The 17,145-nt window shown below is 50.2% G+C and overlaps 1 protein-coding gene across 2 annotated transcripts in view; it reads right to left on the bottom strand.

Annotated features, from left to right (window-relative positions):
- The window catches only part of PTK7 (protein tyrosine kinase 7 (inactive)), a 55,922-nt gene that overhangs the window by 1,756 nt on the left and 37,021 nt on the right, over positions 1-17,145 (bottom strand). For both annotated transcript variants that reach the window (XM_074348751.1, XM_045509387.2), the window contains exons 8-18: positions 14,251-14,384; positions 13,955-14,090; positions 13,718-13,837; positions 12,260-12,409; positions 11,992-12,142; positions 11,767-11,894; positions 10,438-10,641; positions 9,431-9,586; positions 8,284-8,516; positions 7,405-7,485; positions 551-702 (exon numbers count right to left, since the gene is read on the bottom strand). In XM_074348751.1, the coding sequence (XP_074204852.1) occupies positions 551-702; positions 7,405-7,485; positions 8,284-8,516; positions 9,431-9,586; positions 10,438-10,641; positions 11,767-11,894; positions 11,992-12,142; positions 12,260-12,409; positions 13,718-13,837; positions 13,955-14,090; positions 14,251-14,384 (1,645 nt within the window). The remainder of the gene's footprint in view (positions 1-550; positions 703-7,404; positions 7,486-8,283; positions 8,517-9,430; positions 9,587-10,437; positions 10,642-11,766; positions 11,895-11,991; positions 12,143-12,259; positions 12,410-13,717; positions 13,838-13,954; positions 14,091-14,250; positions 14,385-17,145) is intronic.

Below are 17,145 nucleotides of genomic sequence, written 5' to 3'. Positions count from 1 at the left end.
AATGTCACTATTTTTAAAAAGCTAACTAACAGACATACTTTTTGCATTAGTTTTAAAATGTGGAAAACGAACACATTCAATGAAAAGAAATGTTAAAGAGCTTTACTAGTGATAAACCAATCATGACTAAAGCAACAGACAGCTGGAGTGAGTCAGAGCTCGGCTGACTGCAGGGGAAGTTCGCGGAGGCACCACGTAGTGTGTATGGGCATTCCAGAGCGATCTCCAGCCCTTCGTGGGTGCTGAGCTTTAAGTTTTAGGCTTCAAAATAATAATTACTGAATTCAGGAAGTTACAGAGGGAACCATATGAATAGTTAAATTATATAAGCATTTATAAAGTTCAACTTTTTTTTCAAGGTTTGTAATTTTTTTTATCACTAGAGAAAATGTGTAAGCATCAGGGACCTGTGTTCCTCTCCCACTGCACCCTTGGGAGAAGGTGGGAAGGTTCTGCCCGTCCCAGGCTCTCCAGCTTTGGCTAAGCCCCTTCCCATACACCCCAGCTGAGTCTGCCCTCTGCGCCTCACATCCCTCCCCGTGCCCTCTACCTGTTGTACACGTCCTTGCTGAGCCCCAGGGCCGACACCTTCACCTGTCTCTGAGCGCTGACCAAGCAGTTGCGAGCGGCCAGGTCCTTGTGTACAAAGCGGTTGTTGGACAGGTGCTCCATGCCCATGGCCACCTGGGTGCACAGGGCCACCTGGAGAGACAAAGGGGCCTGTCAGAGCAGCCCAGGACCAGAGGGTTGGGGTACCGCCCTCAACACAGCCCTTGCTGGGGTCTCAGTGCCCCCACCTCAGTGATGTGATGTTTCGGAAGCCCCAAGGCAAAGGAATAGCAGCCTATTTCCCTCTCTGTAAAATGGGAATAATAGGACCCGCCTCACTGGGTTTTTGGAAGAAATGAACTGAGTGAAATAAAGCACTTGGCGCCGCTCCCACCACAGCAGGTGCCAGATTAAGTGAGTGGCGTGGGGGGGCGGGGGGAAGACACAGTAACCACCTGCAGAGTGAAGAATAACTGGGCAGTGATCACCGCTCACATCTTTACGAGCTGCTCCTTTTTCTCTTCCACTTCAAAGTTACATATTTTCTACTAGTTGTGTTTCATAAAAAAAAAAATTAACAGTCACACACATATATATATAAAATGTGGGTGAGTGAAAGGAGATGGAGACACACACACACACACACACACACACACTGGTTGCCTCTGAGGAGGGGCGCTAGAGGCTAGAGAGAAGGTAGAGAAATTTTGGTTTATATTTGTGTTGTGAACTACATCTAGAAAAGTTCATAAAACATACGTCTACTTTCACGAATAATTAGAACGCCCACACCCAATGAAGAGTCACCAGGTTAATAAAGCAAAAACCAACAATGTTAGGTCGGGGAGGGCTTAGTGGTAGGGTACGTGCTTAGCATGCACGAGGTCTTGGGTTCAATCCCAAGCACTGGTAAGTAAATGAATAAACAAAAATAAACCTAAATGCCTCCCCCTCCAAAAAATTTAAAAAAACACAATGCTAGGACCCCAGAAACTCCCAATGGCTCCTTCCCCATCACAAATTCTTCCTCTCCTCAAGAGGTAATCGCTATCCCAACTTTTGTGGTAATTTCTTGGCTGTCCTCTATAGTTTTACCACTTACACATACGTTCCTAAATAGCATAATCCCGTTTTGCCTGTTTTAGAAGCAGATAAGGCTGGAAGCATACAAAAATGAATAATCTTTTGTGCCTTGATTCTTTCATTCAACATTGTGAGATTCATCCTTTCTTTGGGATATCAGTGAACTGCGTTATTTCTCACCATGAATACACCATAATTCATTCATTCTAATGCCAATGGATATTTGTGGGGATCCCCCCCCCCTGCCGATTTTGGCTATTAAGGACAGTGCTGCTGTGAATGTTCTTATGAGTGTACACATGCAGGAGTTTCTCTAAGATACCTAGGCATGGGGTCATGGACTGGGAGTATCTCAAGCATTTCAAAATAATACAAAACTATTTTCCAAAGTGTAAGAGGCTTGGGAGATTTTTCACTGATACCATTTAAAAGATTTTGAGCTATGTGAATTATATATAACACATTATATAACATATTAAATGTAATTGTAATTAAGATACACTGACACTTTAAAAGTATACATCAATGCACTGAACAAATATTAACTGAGCAACTACTGTCCGCCATACACCACTGGGTGCTGGTGGGATGTAACAGGGACGGCAAGACAGGGCTCCCGGTGACAGGGCAGTCTAGAAGGGAGATAAGAATTGTACCTGCAGAAGGGTGCCACCACCTGGGGGAAGGTGATTCATGCCAAACAGAGAAATCAGGAGACTGCTTGTAGAGACCAATGGCCCCTTTGCGTCCGTCACCTTATCCAAACCTTGGGAGCAATGACCAAGGGACATGTAGGACATGCAGTACTTCCTTGTGTATGAAAACAAGGCAGACAGAAATGCAAAGAGGTCCCCGTGGAAGATTATTCAACAAGTTACTGGCCAGCTGCATGTTCCTTGCAGCACGCAGACTCACTCTCAGGATCCATGAGGGAGAAGCGCCCCAACACATGTGACATGGAGAGAGAAAGAGAACGTGACCATTGACCGGTAACTTGGGTGATCTAGAAAAATACTAGTAAGAACCAACAAGGTATCATTTCCCACACAGCTGACTGCAGAAGGTCAATTCTGCCTCCAACTTATCTCCAATGGTTCAGAGAAAAAGCTGTAAGTAATATACAGACACAGAGAATAATAAAGCAAAGGAGCAAAATGTAAACAATTGAATCTGGATAAAGGTTTTGTAGGAGTTCCTTGAACCATTCGTATGGTCTTTTAAGTTTGAAATATCGAAATGAAATTTAACCACACACATACAAATGGCCAATAAGCATGTTAAAAAATAAGAATAAGTAAAAGCAGCCTGTGTGTGGACCAATAACGAGAGTATGTCACAGATTAACCAAGATTGTGGTTAATCTGATTCTATGTTCCTGAAGTTCAAAAAGGAACAAAGGTGAATGTGAGTGGTAGAGGGGCTGCTGCCCTGTGACTCAGGGCACAAAGGAGACCACTGAACCAGAGAAAAGGGGATGGAGAAACTTGTTGAGCACCTACTGTGTGCTGGGTCCTGAGCTAGGCTGGCCGCTCCCCTGCCTGCACTGTGAGGTGTACTCATCCTCAGCTTGGCCCACGGTCCCAGCTTAATGCCAAGGCCTGGCTCTTTCCTCAGCACCACAGCCACCTCTCCTGTCGGCCATCAGTGAGCCTAGGGCCGCGGCACTGGCTACGGACTAGCCCTGCAGCATCCAGCTGCTCCAAGCAGCTTCACTGGCCTGGCTCACGGGGTGACAGAAAGGCTGGCAAAGGAGCCGGGTCCAAACACTGGGAGAGGGGTCACTGCGAAGATAGATCTCAGTCTGTGCGCACCGGCCAGTGACATCCCTGCGGGCCCCACGACCTCCACTGGAGGTTTGCCAACTGTGGTCAAAACCTATGTATGTCATAAAACCAATTTAGTGAATCTTAACCAGCATTTTTTTTTAATAAAATGGAGTAGAAAATATCAGTGTATCACACTTGGTAAGGGTTTGAAAATTTTTTCTTTTTCTTTTTTTTTTTAGAGTAGAGAAAAGTTTATTCAAGGATCAAGCAAGAACAGGCAGCCCTTGCTCCAAAGACCTGAACTCTCCTTTTTTCAATTTTTATATATGTCTGTATTGCACTGTGATGTATAATGGTTTGTTTTTGTTTTTGGGGGGTTTTTTTGTTTTGTTTTTTTGCTACTGTAGGTCTCAGTCAAGAACAGTTTAAAAACAAAGGTCTACACCAGTGCTGTCCAAAAACGGTGTCCCCTAGCCCCATGTGCCTATTTAGGCTAATTAAAACTTCATAAACTTGAAGATTCAGTTCCTCAGGCTCTCTAGCCACATTCTCAGTTCTCAGTAGCCACGTGGAGCTGGTGACCACCGCGTGGACAGCACAGGTGTGGGATGTTTCCACCACTGCAGAAAGTCCTATTACAGCCCTGGTCTAAGCCACCAGCAACCTGGACCCGCTACATAGCCAGTGTATTGATGGACATGCCCGTGCAGAGGTGCTGAATGCAGCTGGGGAAAATCTCATCTTATTGGTGCATTTTCTTTATTAAAAGTGAAGCCACAAAATCTCCAGATAACTTCCAACCAAATGTGTATAACCAGTGAGAAGAGATCAGGTCAACAGGCCCGCCAGGATTACTGAGCCCTCCTTGGGTGCAGAGCCCAGCACTGTATCGCCAAGGAAAAGTAGAGGCCTCGCTCCCAAAACAACTCCCAGTCTGCCATCCTCAAAATGTCCCAGGTGCCACTGGTGGTAAACGGGCATCATAAATGGACAGGCTCTACTTTAGGCTTCAAAACCCCAGGGCATTGTTGGGCCTTGCCTGGTTGTCTGTAAGGGGCAGACAAAGGCTTTTGTAATGTGCCCTCATCAGACTTGCCTTTCCCCTCGGCATGCTCTCTCCGCTGTAGCTCACAAGCTACACAATCTGCTGCTAGTCATGGGAAACAGAAGAGGGAGGACTTGGCATGGTGACTAACTTGCTATCTTTCCAGAGAGGCAGTGCTTCTGGAAATACTGGCTAAGCGAGGACAGTAAAAGGGAATTCTGTTAACCCAAGCCAATTAAGTGTTTCCTTACTACTGGGCAGGCCGCCATCAGATGGCCACGGGATTAATTTTCAAATACTGTTATAAAGACCTGCACTTTGGTAAAGACCAGACCCACCCCGCCTTTCCAACTTTAACACCCCGAGGGCTAGCCCGAGTTCTGGATAAGCCACCGTGATGCTTCTGCTCTCTCCCCACATCAGGTTTCTGCTTCCCATCGGGGCATCTGGCTGTTTAAAGCAGAGCGGTGACCCCAAGTGTGGTAATCTGCCTCTGCTCCTCATCCTGCCATCAGCTTGCAGGTGATCCGTGGAGAAATCACAGGTTACAGTGCTTGGGACTTCAAAATCTCCATCATCTTATCAGCTACTCTAACAAGCATCACCTACAATTATGCCAACACCCAGGGCCCGTTGTCTTTGATTTCGATCACCATCCCCCTGCTATCCCGGAATCCTGCTGGGGCTCTCCCCAGCCCACCCACACCAAGTACGGCGCCTCATTCCAGCTCTAGCCAGGCCGGGAACAGCCTGCCTGCTCTCCACCTTCCTTTAAAAACTGAACTTTTTCTCCGTCCACTCCCCTAGGGCCCTAGGAATATGAAGTGGCACAGCAGCTCACTGAATTATCAGCACAAGAAAGCGCCTACAAGTTTTAATGTATCTTTTCTAAGAATCATTTTCATGGAACTTTGAAAAAAGAGTATTTTTCAAACTACTGATCGAGACCCACACGACTCTCAAAACCGATTTAGTGAGTTAAAAGAAAAAACAATAGGATAGGATAGGAAACATTAAGTGCATCAAATATAGTGTGAGAGATTAACTTTAGCTGTGTGTGTATTGGGCCATAATTTAAAATGCATTTCTTATAGGGAACTCTAACCAAAAACCATTTCAAAGCCACTGTCCTACCCCAGGGCTCCTTGAACCTTAATGAGCTTAAGAGTCAGCTGGAGAGCTTGTCTGAGAAGTACAGGTCCTCAGACCTCACTCTCAGATAGTCTGCCCTAAAGTCTGAGGTATGGCCCAGAAATCTACAATTTTTTAAGCAATGCCCTTCCCCCACCATCTAATGCAGAATATTGTCTGTGAAGAGTGTGGAACCCAACTTATTGAAGCTCCCCCACTAAGTTCGAGATGCTCTGGCAAAGAAGTATGGGAGAGATCTTTGGCAGAGGTGATGACTTGCAGCAGAACAGGGTCCCTCAGGTCATGTGATGGTGACAATCCTGTCAGCCCGCCTATGTCTTCATCCCAGCCACAGCAATGCAACTAGACCCCCCTCTCCTGATGCCATCTGCTTCCCACCATTCACCTACTTCCTGTCCTTGAGAACTGAACTCAAATGGCTTTCTCTACCAGGAGACCACAATGTCTGTCCACCTAAAGGATGTGGACATCTTCCATATCTTTTAATTTATGTCTCCCACTTGCTTTCTGCGTTTTACCTGAAGTCAGTAAGGAATACGCCAAACTCACGTACCCAAGCTCTCCCACTAGATTCTGAGTGCCCCAGGGATGTCTGGCAGTTTTAATTTTGCATCATCCCAAAGGTCCTTAGGGCCATGACAGGCTCAGTAAAGATTCACTGGCTCCATGTGTGTCCTGATTTGTGAGCTCTGGGTCCAGACGTCCCCCCAACTGGAGAGGCATGTCCTGTCCTGTGGCTTCCCATCTACAGCCACGGCAGGTAGCCCTATGGCTTCTCAGAGATGCAAGCAGGGGCCCCATATCAGGAGGCCAGCTGTAGGTGACTGGGGCCAGGTCACTAGCCTTGTCTGGGCCTTACTAATTCACCTGCAATGGGAGGAGGTCAGCCTGAAGGACATAGAGCTGCTCCCCCAGAGATCAGGGGCAGCTGGGGTCCCACTCGCCTGAATGATCAACCAGCCCCGCCTTTCTGCCCAGCCCCGCCTTTCTGCCCAGCCCCCAGAGTCTGTGCCCTGGGTCAGCCTCCAGGCAAGGAACAGTCACCTGGAAGGGAGGTCCAGCAGTCGGCCTCCCTGCCCTGGGCTTTGATTGGCTGAGCAGTGACTTCGCTATCACCTTGGATGTAGAGTGCCTGGTCACATGGAAGGAGGTAGGTCCATTTCAGAGGGGAGTGGAGAAGGCTGTGGGCAGGAAGAGCTGGGCCACAGAAGGTATTGTCTAAGGTGGGCAGGGGGTAGTAAGCAAACTTTCCCTTGTTCACTGTTTCAACCCAGGTCTGCTCCATCTCAGGGCCCCAGCCAGGGCTCTGTGCCCGGAACCACCCTCTGCTCAGAGGCACGAAGAGGAAAGGCCGGACAGCCCACAGCCCAAGTGAGAGCCGAAGTGTGAAAACCACAGAAGGTGAAACACGGGCAGCTGGTCCACAGCAGGGTCATCCACACTCAGGGGAATGAAGAAACGCACTCAGGGCCCCGCCAAGCCCTGCAGCTCCTCCAGCTCAGCCCCCACGGCCAGGGGCAGACGTCCTACTCCAGCAGCCAACACGAAAGGCAGCTCTTCTCCATGAAGGTCATATGGCCACACAAAGCCACCTGCAGGCTCTATGACTGAGACAAGTCCCTTAACCTCTCTAAACCTCAGTGTCTGCCCCCATCCTGGCTGCGGACAGTGACGTATACTTCAAGGATCATTGTGATCACAGAGGTACCACATGTGAAGCACTTACCACAGGGCCTGGCCCACAGGAAGTATCAATCAGTGCACCTCTGTTCGGGGACTGCCCCTGCCTCAGGCCCACCCCGCCCTCACCTTCTGCTTCGTGCTTAGGGGCTGAGACTTCAATTTTTCATCCTTGCTCTTGGAAATCCTCAGGAACTGTTTGAGGTCTCCCTGGGGAAAAAGCCAAGTGTTTCTGTCAGGTCAGAGCTCAGCTGTTATCTCCAAAACATCAAACCCAGCAGGTGCTCACGGGGTGCCAGCCCCGGAGGTGGTGAGGAGCCCTGACCTGAATGCCCAACCCAGCCCAGACCCCCACCCGTAGGGACAGTCCAGCAGGAATGAAAAACATATAGGAAGTGCCTCCTAGAAGCTCTCAGAAAGGGAGGACAGTCACTGCTACCATCAGGGAGGCCCCCAGACAGGCAGGTGAAGAAGCCTGTGTCCCTAGGAGCCAAGAAGAAAACACAACCCCAACCCTCTGTCTTCACAGTGGCAGCTGGAGGACTGGGGGATGGGTGGGGAATGAAGAGTGAGGGGCAGATCTGGGCATGACAAGGGGGTGGGAAGAGAAGGTTGGTGGCGGGGCTAACACTGCCCCTCGGATGGTACGGGCTGCTGGGAGGGAAGGAGAACCAGGTTCCGGTAAGTTTATTCTCAAGGGCTGACAAGCACTGGGGAGAACAAAAAATGACAAGCCAAAAAAGAACCAGAGTCAAGGAAGAAGACACGAAAGGCATCCATGCAGTGCCCAAAGGGAGAAGCGGGAAGAGCCCCAGACGTGGGGCTGACAGACAGGAAAGAAGGGGGCAGGCCAAGGAAAGGCAGGTGTCGGAGGGGGGCAGGAGGCTGAGCATCTCAAGATGGCAAAAGCAGGCAGGCCGAGGTCTCGGCTGAGCTCACACGAGATGAGGTTCCCACAGTGCCCCCATCCCCTGCCCGAGGCTCCCAGGGCCCCCGCCGACAGCATACCAGGTCCACATACTCCAGCACCATGTAGTGGGGCTCAGCCTCCCGGCACAGCCCCAGGAGCCGCACCACGTTGGCGTGGTTCAGCTTCCCAAACATCTCGAACTCCCTGCGGAAGTCCAGCTGCTGCTGCTCGTCCCGGCTCTGCAGGCTCTTCACAAGCACCAGGGTCTCTGGCACCCCCTCCTCCAAGCCCTGCGCCTTGGCCAGGAAGACCTCCCCAAACTCGCTCTTCCCTGCAGGTACAGGGCTGAGTCAGCCGGCTGCCTCCACCTGAGCAGGGGAAGCCCCTTGACCTGGGGAGGTGCCCGGCCTGGGTCACACAGTCGGGGGTCTCTGCCACCCTGCCCTCCAGACAGAGAGCAGCCCCGGTTCTGTGTGACCCTGAGCGAACCACTCCCTCTCCCACCCTGGGCGACAGTCTCCAGCAATGAAATAAAGGAGCTGGATTAACAGTATTTTCTAGAAGGTGGTTTGTATGCAAATTTTAAGTGGCTCACCATAAACATGCCAGTTATGTATTTTAAACTGTGCTCAGAAAATTTTTTTAATTTACTCTTTTTTAAAATATGATTTTCTTTTTACTTATCTTTTCCTGATTTTTAAATTTAACTTTACCTGGGGGGGTAATTAAGGTTTTAAAAATTTATCTATCTGTTGGAGGTACTGGGGATCGTTCTATCTTTCTATCTATCTATCTATCTATCTATCTATCTATCTATCTATCTATCTATCGGAGGTACTGCGGATTGAACCCAAGACCTCCTCCATGTTAAGCACGTGCTCTGCTACTGAGCTATAGCCCCCTTACCTCGACCCCAGAAAAAATTTAACTAGCACAAATCCGTAACTTCTCACAGTCTTTTCTAGAAAAAAGCTAAATGTTTTTTAAACTTCAGCTGAACGTTTTTTAAAAGGTGAAGGGGAGTCAATCTAAAGAAAACATCAACTAAATAATACACAGGAATGACAAAATCTGTAGTGGGATATGGACGACAGGCATGGGGAACACACTGGACCAGGCCTCCAGATGCTCCCTCCATTTCTAAGGTTCTGGGCTTCAGGGATTTCAGAGCCACTAGCCTAACGTAGCCTCAAGACAAGCAGAGCCTTTAGTTAAGCAGGGGTGATGGTGGCCAAGGCAGTGTACCCAGCGTGGTGATGGGCTGCAGGCTGGCCCGCGGGAAATGCATCTTGTCACTCGTGCTGTGGCGTTTGTTGGTGGCCGCAGAGCCGGAGCCCAAGCTGGTCAAGGCCACCTCCTCTTGGATCTCTGCTGAGGGCTGTCCATTCTGCAAAGGCCCACCTGGGAAGAGGGGGCATGGGGGAGCGTCAGGATGAGACCTGACACACAGGCCACCACGGGGACCTCAGCTCTTTCCAGCAATCTCCCACTTCTACCAAAGGGGTCCAGTCCTGGTGTTCCACACAAAATCCACACACAGTCCAACAGGTGAACTGATGGGGCTAGGGGCAAGGGAAACAGGCACCCCTTAGGGTATGAGCACTTACTGATGCAGCCAATTACAACCTCTGAAATGGAACAAACTGCACAAGTCTCATCTGAATCATTGCTCCCAGGACACCATGTTGACATAAGGGGTTTTGCTTTCATAGGGTCTCCTATGTACAAAGCTCTCAACAGGCACAAGGGGAAAATCACAAAAAGGGAGACCCAGGCCCTGTTCCTAAACTCCTAAACTGATGGGGGAGACCCTGCAGTGTCCCCAGGGGGCTCCCAGTCAGAGGAAAGGGGGAGTAGGGGGAGGGAAACAGGCAGACAGATCACCCTTGGGGGAACTCAAATACTAATGGGGGGAGATAAGATGTGCAAAGAAACATGAATACAGATACTAAATACGTCTGTGGTTTAGAACTGCAGGGAGAAGGCAGGAAAACACAGAAGGCTGGCCCAAGAGCCTCCAAGGAGGAAATCTTGAGCCAGGTTGCTCAGAGGCCAAGGCGCTGGGAATTCACCAACCCCAGGCTTCCAGCTGGGGGCGGGGGCGGGGGCGGGGTAAGCTCTGTTCTGGCTCCAGCTACCAGCACCTCGCGGCTGGCGGTTCCTTCCAGCGCCGCAGCTCTCTCCCCCGTAGCCACGGGAGGGCGCTCAGCACCTGCGCACGGGCACCACCTCCCTCCTCCAAGGCCCCTCACCGTTGAGGCACTCCATCTCTGGCTCCTCGCCCTCCGGCTGCTTCTGAAGCCGCTTGGCCTTACAGCGCTTCTTGCAGTAGAACATGAGCCCCAGCACGGCAATGATGTAGGCCACCGCGGCGCCCACCGACAGCCCGATGGTCTGGATCATCTTGTAGGGGGGAGGGCTACCTGGGCCTTCAGACTCCTCCAGCACTGGCTTGTCTGAGAGACACACAGAGATGTGAGCAGATGCCAATGAAGCACACCTGGCCCTACTTCTTTAGTGGTTCCCTCCTCATCACACATATGACAACCTCCCAGACACTCATGACGAAGCCAGAGTGACACTGGGAGGGTCACCACCATCAACTGGACAAGGGCCAGGTCCTAGGGGCCCCACCAAGGTCAGAGGGGGCTCAGCAGGAGTTGAGGCCAGGGATTCCCAAGCTGGCTCTGCATCTGGACACAAGGACCGGGACACACATAAAAAGCACACCTGTCAGCATCACCTCAAACCCACACGGTTAAGATGCTTTCTAAATGACTTGGTACCATGACTCAGGTCCTGAAGAGCTGCATCTGGGAACTGCTGGTTTAGAATCCCAGATATCACCCAGCACAGAGCAGGTTCTTCAAGAAACGTATCTGCAGAAGGGATCTTCTAGTCTAGGGGATTTCAATGGGCTCGGATCCCACGGAGAAAGAGGCCCAAGGGGGAGGCCATGAGGATCCCCAGCCCCCACACACCCCCAGTGGCTTCAACCAAGGGGCTTGTCACTTCACTTTATCCACTGAAAGATCCACATAAAACTTTTAGGAAACCATTTCTGCTGCTAAACCAAAGAAGTCTGAGAATCTCTCATTTAAAGCACTCCCATCTTACAGATGGAGAAGCAAGCTTCTGGAGAGGAAATAAAACCTCTAAGGGCACCGAGCTGGTTAGCAGGAGAGGCCAGACCGCAATCCCGAGTCCCCGACCCTAGTCAGAGCCATTCACCTGACACATCCTCCTCTCTGGGCTCCAGGGCAAAGGAAACTGCGCTGCTGCCTCCTGACCTGACCCGGGGATATGTGCGGAGACCCGAGAGGACGCATTTTAGGGTAAGAGCATCCCCTCCAAGAGGCACACCCCCCCAGCTGTGGGATTGAAACGACAGCCCAAGTTTAGGCAAGGAACCGGAGACTCTGTAGTGGCCCGGTGGTGGGGACACAGCTGAATCCCTGCCCCTCTGCCCCACCCCCCAAAATAGTTTCAGTGCCTTCTGTGTACAGGGGGCCAGTGAGTACAGGGGTGAGAAAGAAGTCCAGCCCCACCACTGGTGCAGGACGCCCCTCCCAGGCCCGTACCCACGACGTAGAGGGGGGCCTCTGTGTGCTTGATGTTGCAGCTGTTGCCCGCGATGCAGGTGTAGCGGCCCGAGTCCTCGGGGGCCACGTCGTGGATCACCAGAGATCCGTTCTGGAAGATGTGCATCCTGCCAGGAGAGAAGCCCTAGCGTTGCCCACCTGGCCAGCTCCCGGGAGACAGGGCTGCAGAAGTGGCAGGGTGGGTGTGGGAAGGGGACAGCCTACCTGGGTCCTAGCTTGGTGGGGTCCAGGATGCGGTCTTTGCCCTTCCACTGAATGAGTGGCTTGGGGTCCCCCTGCGCCTCGCACCGCAGCAGGGCTGTGTGGCCTTGGTACACAGTTGTGCGCTCCGGCTCCACTTTGAAGGTGATGAACACTGGATGGGAAGAGTCCAGCAAGGAGCAGGGAGCAGTGAGCAACGGGGCTGGCGGGGTGCATGCTGCCACTCCACAGGGTCAGCCAGCCCCAGCCCCAGGGCCCTGTGCAGTCGCACCTGCCACAGTGAGCTGGACGTGGGCACGGATCTGGCCCTGCAGCCCATTGGAGGCAATGCAAGTGTAGTTGCCAGCGTCATCGCGGGTCACCCTGGAGAAGTGCAAGGTCCCAGCGTTGTCTGTCACCCACTCTGGGAGGCTGCTCCCATCTGCGGGGCAACATAGGGAATGATGGGACTGACCAGAGCTCCGTGGGTGGCTGGCAAGGCCCCCAGTCCCCCACCTCTACTCAAAAACACTCCATCGCTCCTAGCCACCCTCAGACAAGGTCCAAGACTCCTGAGCTGGGCCTTGGGAGTCCCTGTTATTTACCCCTTTTCTAATTTTTCAGTCTCACCTCTTACTGCCCTGTATAACAGTCCACTTCTGCCAAACTGGACTTCTGACTGGGCCTGGAGCTGGCCTTGCTCTGGCCCTCACTGCCTGTCATTCCTTACTCCTAGAAGCCAGTCCTGCTCTTTGCCCTCGTCCCAGGCTGCAGATCCGCTGTGAGCCTCAGCTCCCATAGAAAGCTCCCCCAGACACCTGAGCAGACAGCGCCCACTTGTTCCTCAGAACCTATAACCCTACCCTCTCTCTCACTGTTAGTGGGAATGTAAAAGCCCTTTTAAAAAAAAACAATTTGGCCATTCGCATCAAGGGTTGTAAAAACGTGCATACCCTTTTATACATAATTATTACATTCTGGGAATCTTTCTCAAAGGAAATAAACCCAAATCCAGAAAAAATTTTGGCTCAAAGATGTTTACTGCAGCAATAAAAAGAGAGACAGAGACAGACAGAGAGAGGGAAGGAGAAAGGGAGGGAGGATGGTTAACAACTCAAATGTCCAACATTTAGGGAATATTTAAGTAAATTACAGTGAATCCAGTCATTGGAATATTATTGCAATCATCCAAACCAATGTTTATATACAAAAACATGGGGAAATGCTTGATAATGTTAAGTAAAAAATATATAAAATTACCTAGTTTTCTGCATCTTTTATGTCTATAGTAAGCATGACTTACTTATATAAGCATAATAAGTGAAAATTATACGTACAATAAAACTGCTATGTAAAAACAAAAAGATGTGCACAGGAAAAGGTACACACCCACAGATAACTGAAGGGGGGATTATGCATTATTTTCTCCCAAAATTTTCTAAAGGATTACTTTTATGTTGGAAAAGATGACTATTTTGAAAAGGACGAAGGGAGGACTTTATAGCCCTGTCTGGACCAATCCAATCACTTGATGCCTTGAGTCGTCTTATATGTTGTCTAATGCTGTAACCTGACCTCTTTTGTTTCTGGCTTTTTTCTTCCTAACTGGACTATAAATTGGCCCTTACATTTCTTGTCTGTCCCACAGTTCCCGGCAAGGTGCTGGGCACTCAGCTGGTCCTCTGACAGGCACGTGTCTGACCAGTGGACTGCCCAGCTGCCCCCCACCCCACACCCGCACAGTACCCACCTGCCCGTACCCACTTAATAGTGGGCTTCTCTCGGCCTGTGGCTGAGCAGGGCACTGTGGCCTCCTTGTCAAATTCCATGCACTGCTGCGGCCGGGGCGGTGGTGTGAACTTGAGCTTTTCTGTTGCAGGAGAGGGGAAGAGGAGGAGTTGGGGTGGCCGGATCCTGGGCCCTGCTGCTCCTTCCCTTTCACTCCCCTGCAGCCAGGCCAGGCGCCCTCCCCCGCATGCCAGCTCACCCAGCACTTGGACCCGGGCCTGGGCCTCGATGCTGCCTGCAGGGGTGCTGCTCACGCAGCGGTACCACGTGCCATCGTACACCTCCACGCTGTTGATGCGCAGGGTCCCGTTCTTGGAGACCTCGAACCGCGAGTCCTGCAGCATGCGAGATGTGACCACCAGCGCTCTCAGCCTGCCCCTCACCAACGTCTCCCTGGGGCAGCCTCGGGGGTGGGGGGAAGCAAGCTATGGAGGTGAGCATGGAGGATGAACTCTCCTCCCTTGCCCTGCCCCCTGCAGCAATCCTCGTTCTCACCTCTGAGATGAGCATCTGGTTTCTGTACCAGACGACTGTGGGTTTTGGTGTTGCCTGGGTCAGGCAATGCAGATAGCCTGGCTTGCCCTCCTCCAGCTGGCTGTCTTGGGGCTTCTTCAGCCACATGGGCACAGCTTAGAGGGACAGAGAAGAAGCAGAAGGTTGACTCACATGTCTGCAAAACCAATGGATCCAATCCCAAGAAATTCTAGTAACACCCCCACCCCCACCCCAGGCCCTGAGTTTAGAAACCCTTGTCCTATCTGGTGATAACTGAAGCAATTATTCCTTAGTGAAGGCCTATGTGCCCGCCCCTTTTGAACACTGTCTTAGTTATGGATCAGTATAAACTCCCCAAGGTATGTGTTTCCATACCCACTTTACAGGTAAGAAGACAGAGGTTCCAAGAAGTAATGGTAATTTACTAACACATGCTAGAGATAGGATTGAAAGCTTTGGTATGCATGACTCCAAAATCCTTGCTTTCTTACTACACCGTAACGTTCCAAGCTCAGTCCTCAGATCTCTGTTCTGCTTTAGCCATGTTCATTTCCTGACTGATCTCATCCAGCCCACGGCCTTCAATACTATCCAAGTGGATGAGTCCCACATCTACAGTCTGGCTCCTGAGCTCCCCCCATGAACTTCACACTTGCAGATCCTACTAGCATCTCCCACTGTGTATCTAACAGTCACCTCAAGCTTTCTATGTGCAAAAGAGGAGTCTTGATCCCTCCCCAAATCTGGTCACCCCGGTTTTCCATATTTCAGTAAATAGCGCTACAATTCTGCCAAGCATACAAGCCAAAAGCTAGTACTGACTTCTCTCTCTATGGCTCCCCCACACCACATTCATTCTTCACAAACCCTGTCTACCTCGGCTCCAAAATAACTCCTGAATTTCACCACCTTTCACCTCCACTGCAACCACTTGTTCAAGCCCCTTCAACACACATGCCCTGCAGGTAATTACAGTCATCTGCTAACTGGTTTCCTGTTTAGACTCTTGACCCTAACAGTCTAGTCTTCTAGAACAGCCAGAGTGATCTGGAAATGTTACTCTTGGACTCAAACCCTGCAAGGACTTCTCACCTGTGACTTGGTGGGGCAGACTGTTTGCAAAGATGGCTGTAAACGGTCCTCCCATCCCCCACGTCTTTTTCTACCATGATGTTGCCACTTTCCCATCAAGGGGCGGGGTCTAGAATCTGGGTGGCCAGCCACGTGCCCTGTCCAATAGAATATAGTGGATGTGACACTACACTTTCTAAGCCAACGCCTTGAGAAGCCTTATAGCTTCCATTTTTGTACTCTTGGAACCCGGTGTCCATGTAAGGAAGCCTGAGCTAACCTGCTGGAGCAGCCATGTGGAAGAGAAACAAGGCACCCTGGTTGATATTCTCTGTTAAGTGCCAGAAGCCTGAGTGAGGACATCAGGGAAGAGCCAGTCACCAGATGTATCAGTTGACTGCATACACACCCCTAAGCCGAGTCAAAAGCACGAAGAATTGATGAGCTGTCCCAGTTGAACACTTCCCACAGAATCATAAGCAAAACAATGGCTACTGTTTCAAGCCACTAAGTTTGGAGTGGTTTGTTACACAGTAGTAGGTAACTGATACACTTGCAATACAAGCCAAAGTCCTCACCATGTTTTTACAAGGCTTCATGTGATCTAATTTCTACCTCTCAGACAACCTCAGTCATAGTCACCATCACTTATTCAACCCAAGCCACACAGGCTACTGCTGTCCCTCCAACTTACAAGCCCATTCTGTCTCTGGGCCTGTCCACATGGTTCCTTAATTTAAACACTCAAATGCCACCTTCTAGAGACGTCTCCCCTAAATTCCGCCTGGCCCTTACGCCAGCTCTCTGAGTCACTTACCCTATTTTATTTTTCTGCATGGCTCTATTGCCACCTAAAATTATAATATTGTTCATTCAATTGTGTTTCTTGTTTGCTCTGTTGCCCCTATTAGACTACCAGCTCCACAAGGGGAGGGATTTTTGCCTGCTTTGTTCATCACTGCATCCCAGTCCTGGGAACAGCGCCTAGCACAAAGGAGGCACTCTATAAACCTGCTGATGGAATGGAGGGATGGAGCCCTCCTTCCTCCAAACTATACCCTCCACCTCTCTGCACCTGGTCCAGCCCTGCCTGCATTACACACTCTCTAATTTCACAGGCCTCCTTCTCAAGGGGCAGTGCAGGCACAGGGCATGGCTCAGTTGGTGCTTGTAGATCAAAGCCAGCATCCCCACATCCAGCATCACCTGGAGCACATGTTAAAGACTCTCTGCCTGACCCCACCCCCAGAGAGTCTAGGGCAGGAGATCTGGAGTAGGATTCTAGAGTCTGCATTTTTAAAAGTACCCTCAATGATACAGGTGATCCACAAACCCCATCTGGAGAAGGGCTGACTGCGGCTGCTTGCATTTGTCTGTGTGTCTTGGTGGAAGTTTCCTGAGCACAGGTTACCTGCATGCTGCAGTTTCCCACCAGACCAGGGACCTGACCACGAGGGTGCATGTCTCTGAGGTGTCAGTATCTTAACGGGAATGGTATCATCTCAACTTACAAATGTACAAAGCCCTTTTTATATTTGAAATCTTTTTGAACTTTTGAAACTTACCTACTTGGAAAAAAGAAGAGGTAAGTAGGAAGAAGCAGGTCACAAAATGGTGTGTGTGTGTGTGTGTATAAAAGTTTGTCTTGTGTATCTTTTTAAATTATCACAAAGGTTTGGCACAGCCATGCTGTAAATAAGTAAATCTCCATGCTTGAAGCAAGGGTATATAAACCTTTATCATAGGCACTTACAAGCATTTTTATTACTTTTTCCCCTCTTATTTCACAAATTGTATGTTCATTGTAGAAATTTGGAAACTATA

This window comes from Camelus bactrianus, chromosome 20, assembly GCF_048773025.1.
Source record: "Camelus bactrianus isolate YW-2024 breed Bactrian camel chromosome 20, ASM4877302v1, whole genome shotgun sequence".
Classification (NCBI taxonomy): domain Eukaryota; kingdom Metazoa; phylum Chordata; class Mammalia; order Artiodactyla; family Camelidae; genus Camelus; species Camelus bactrianus.
The sequence above is the reverse complement of the archived record's forward strand: the minus strand, read 5'-3'. Positions and strand labels throughout refer to the sequence as shown.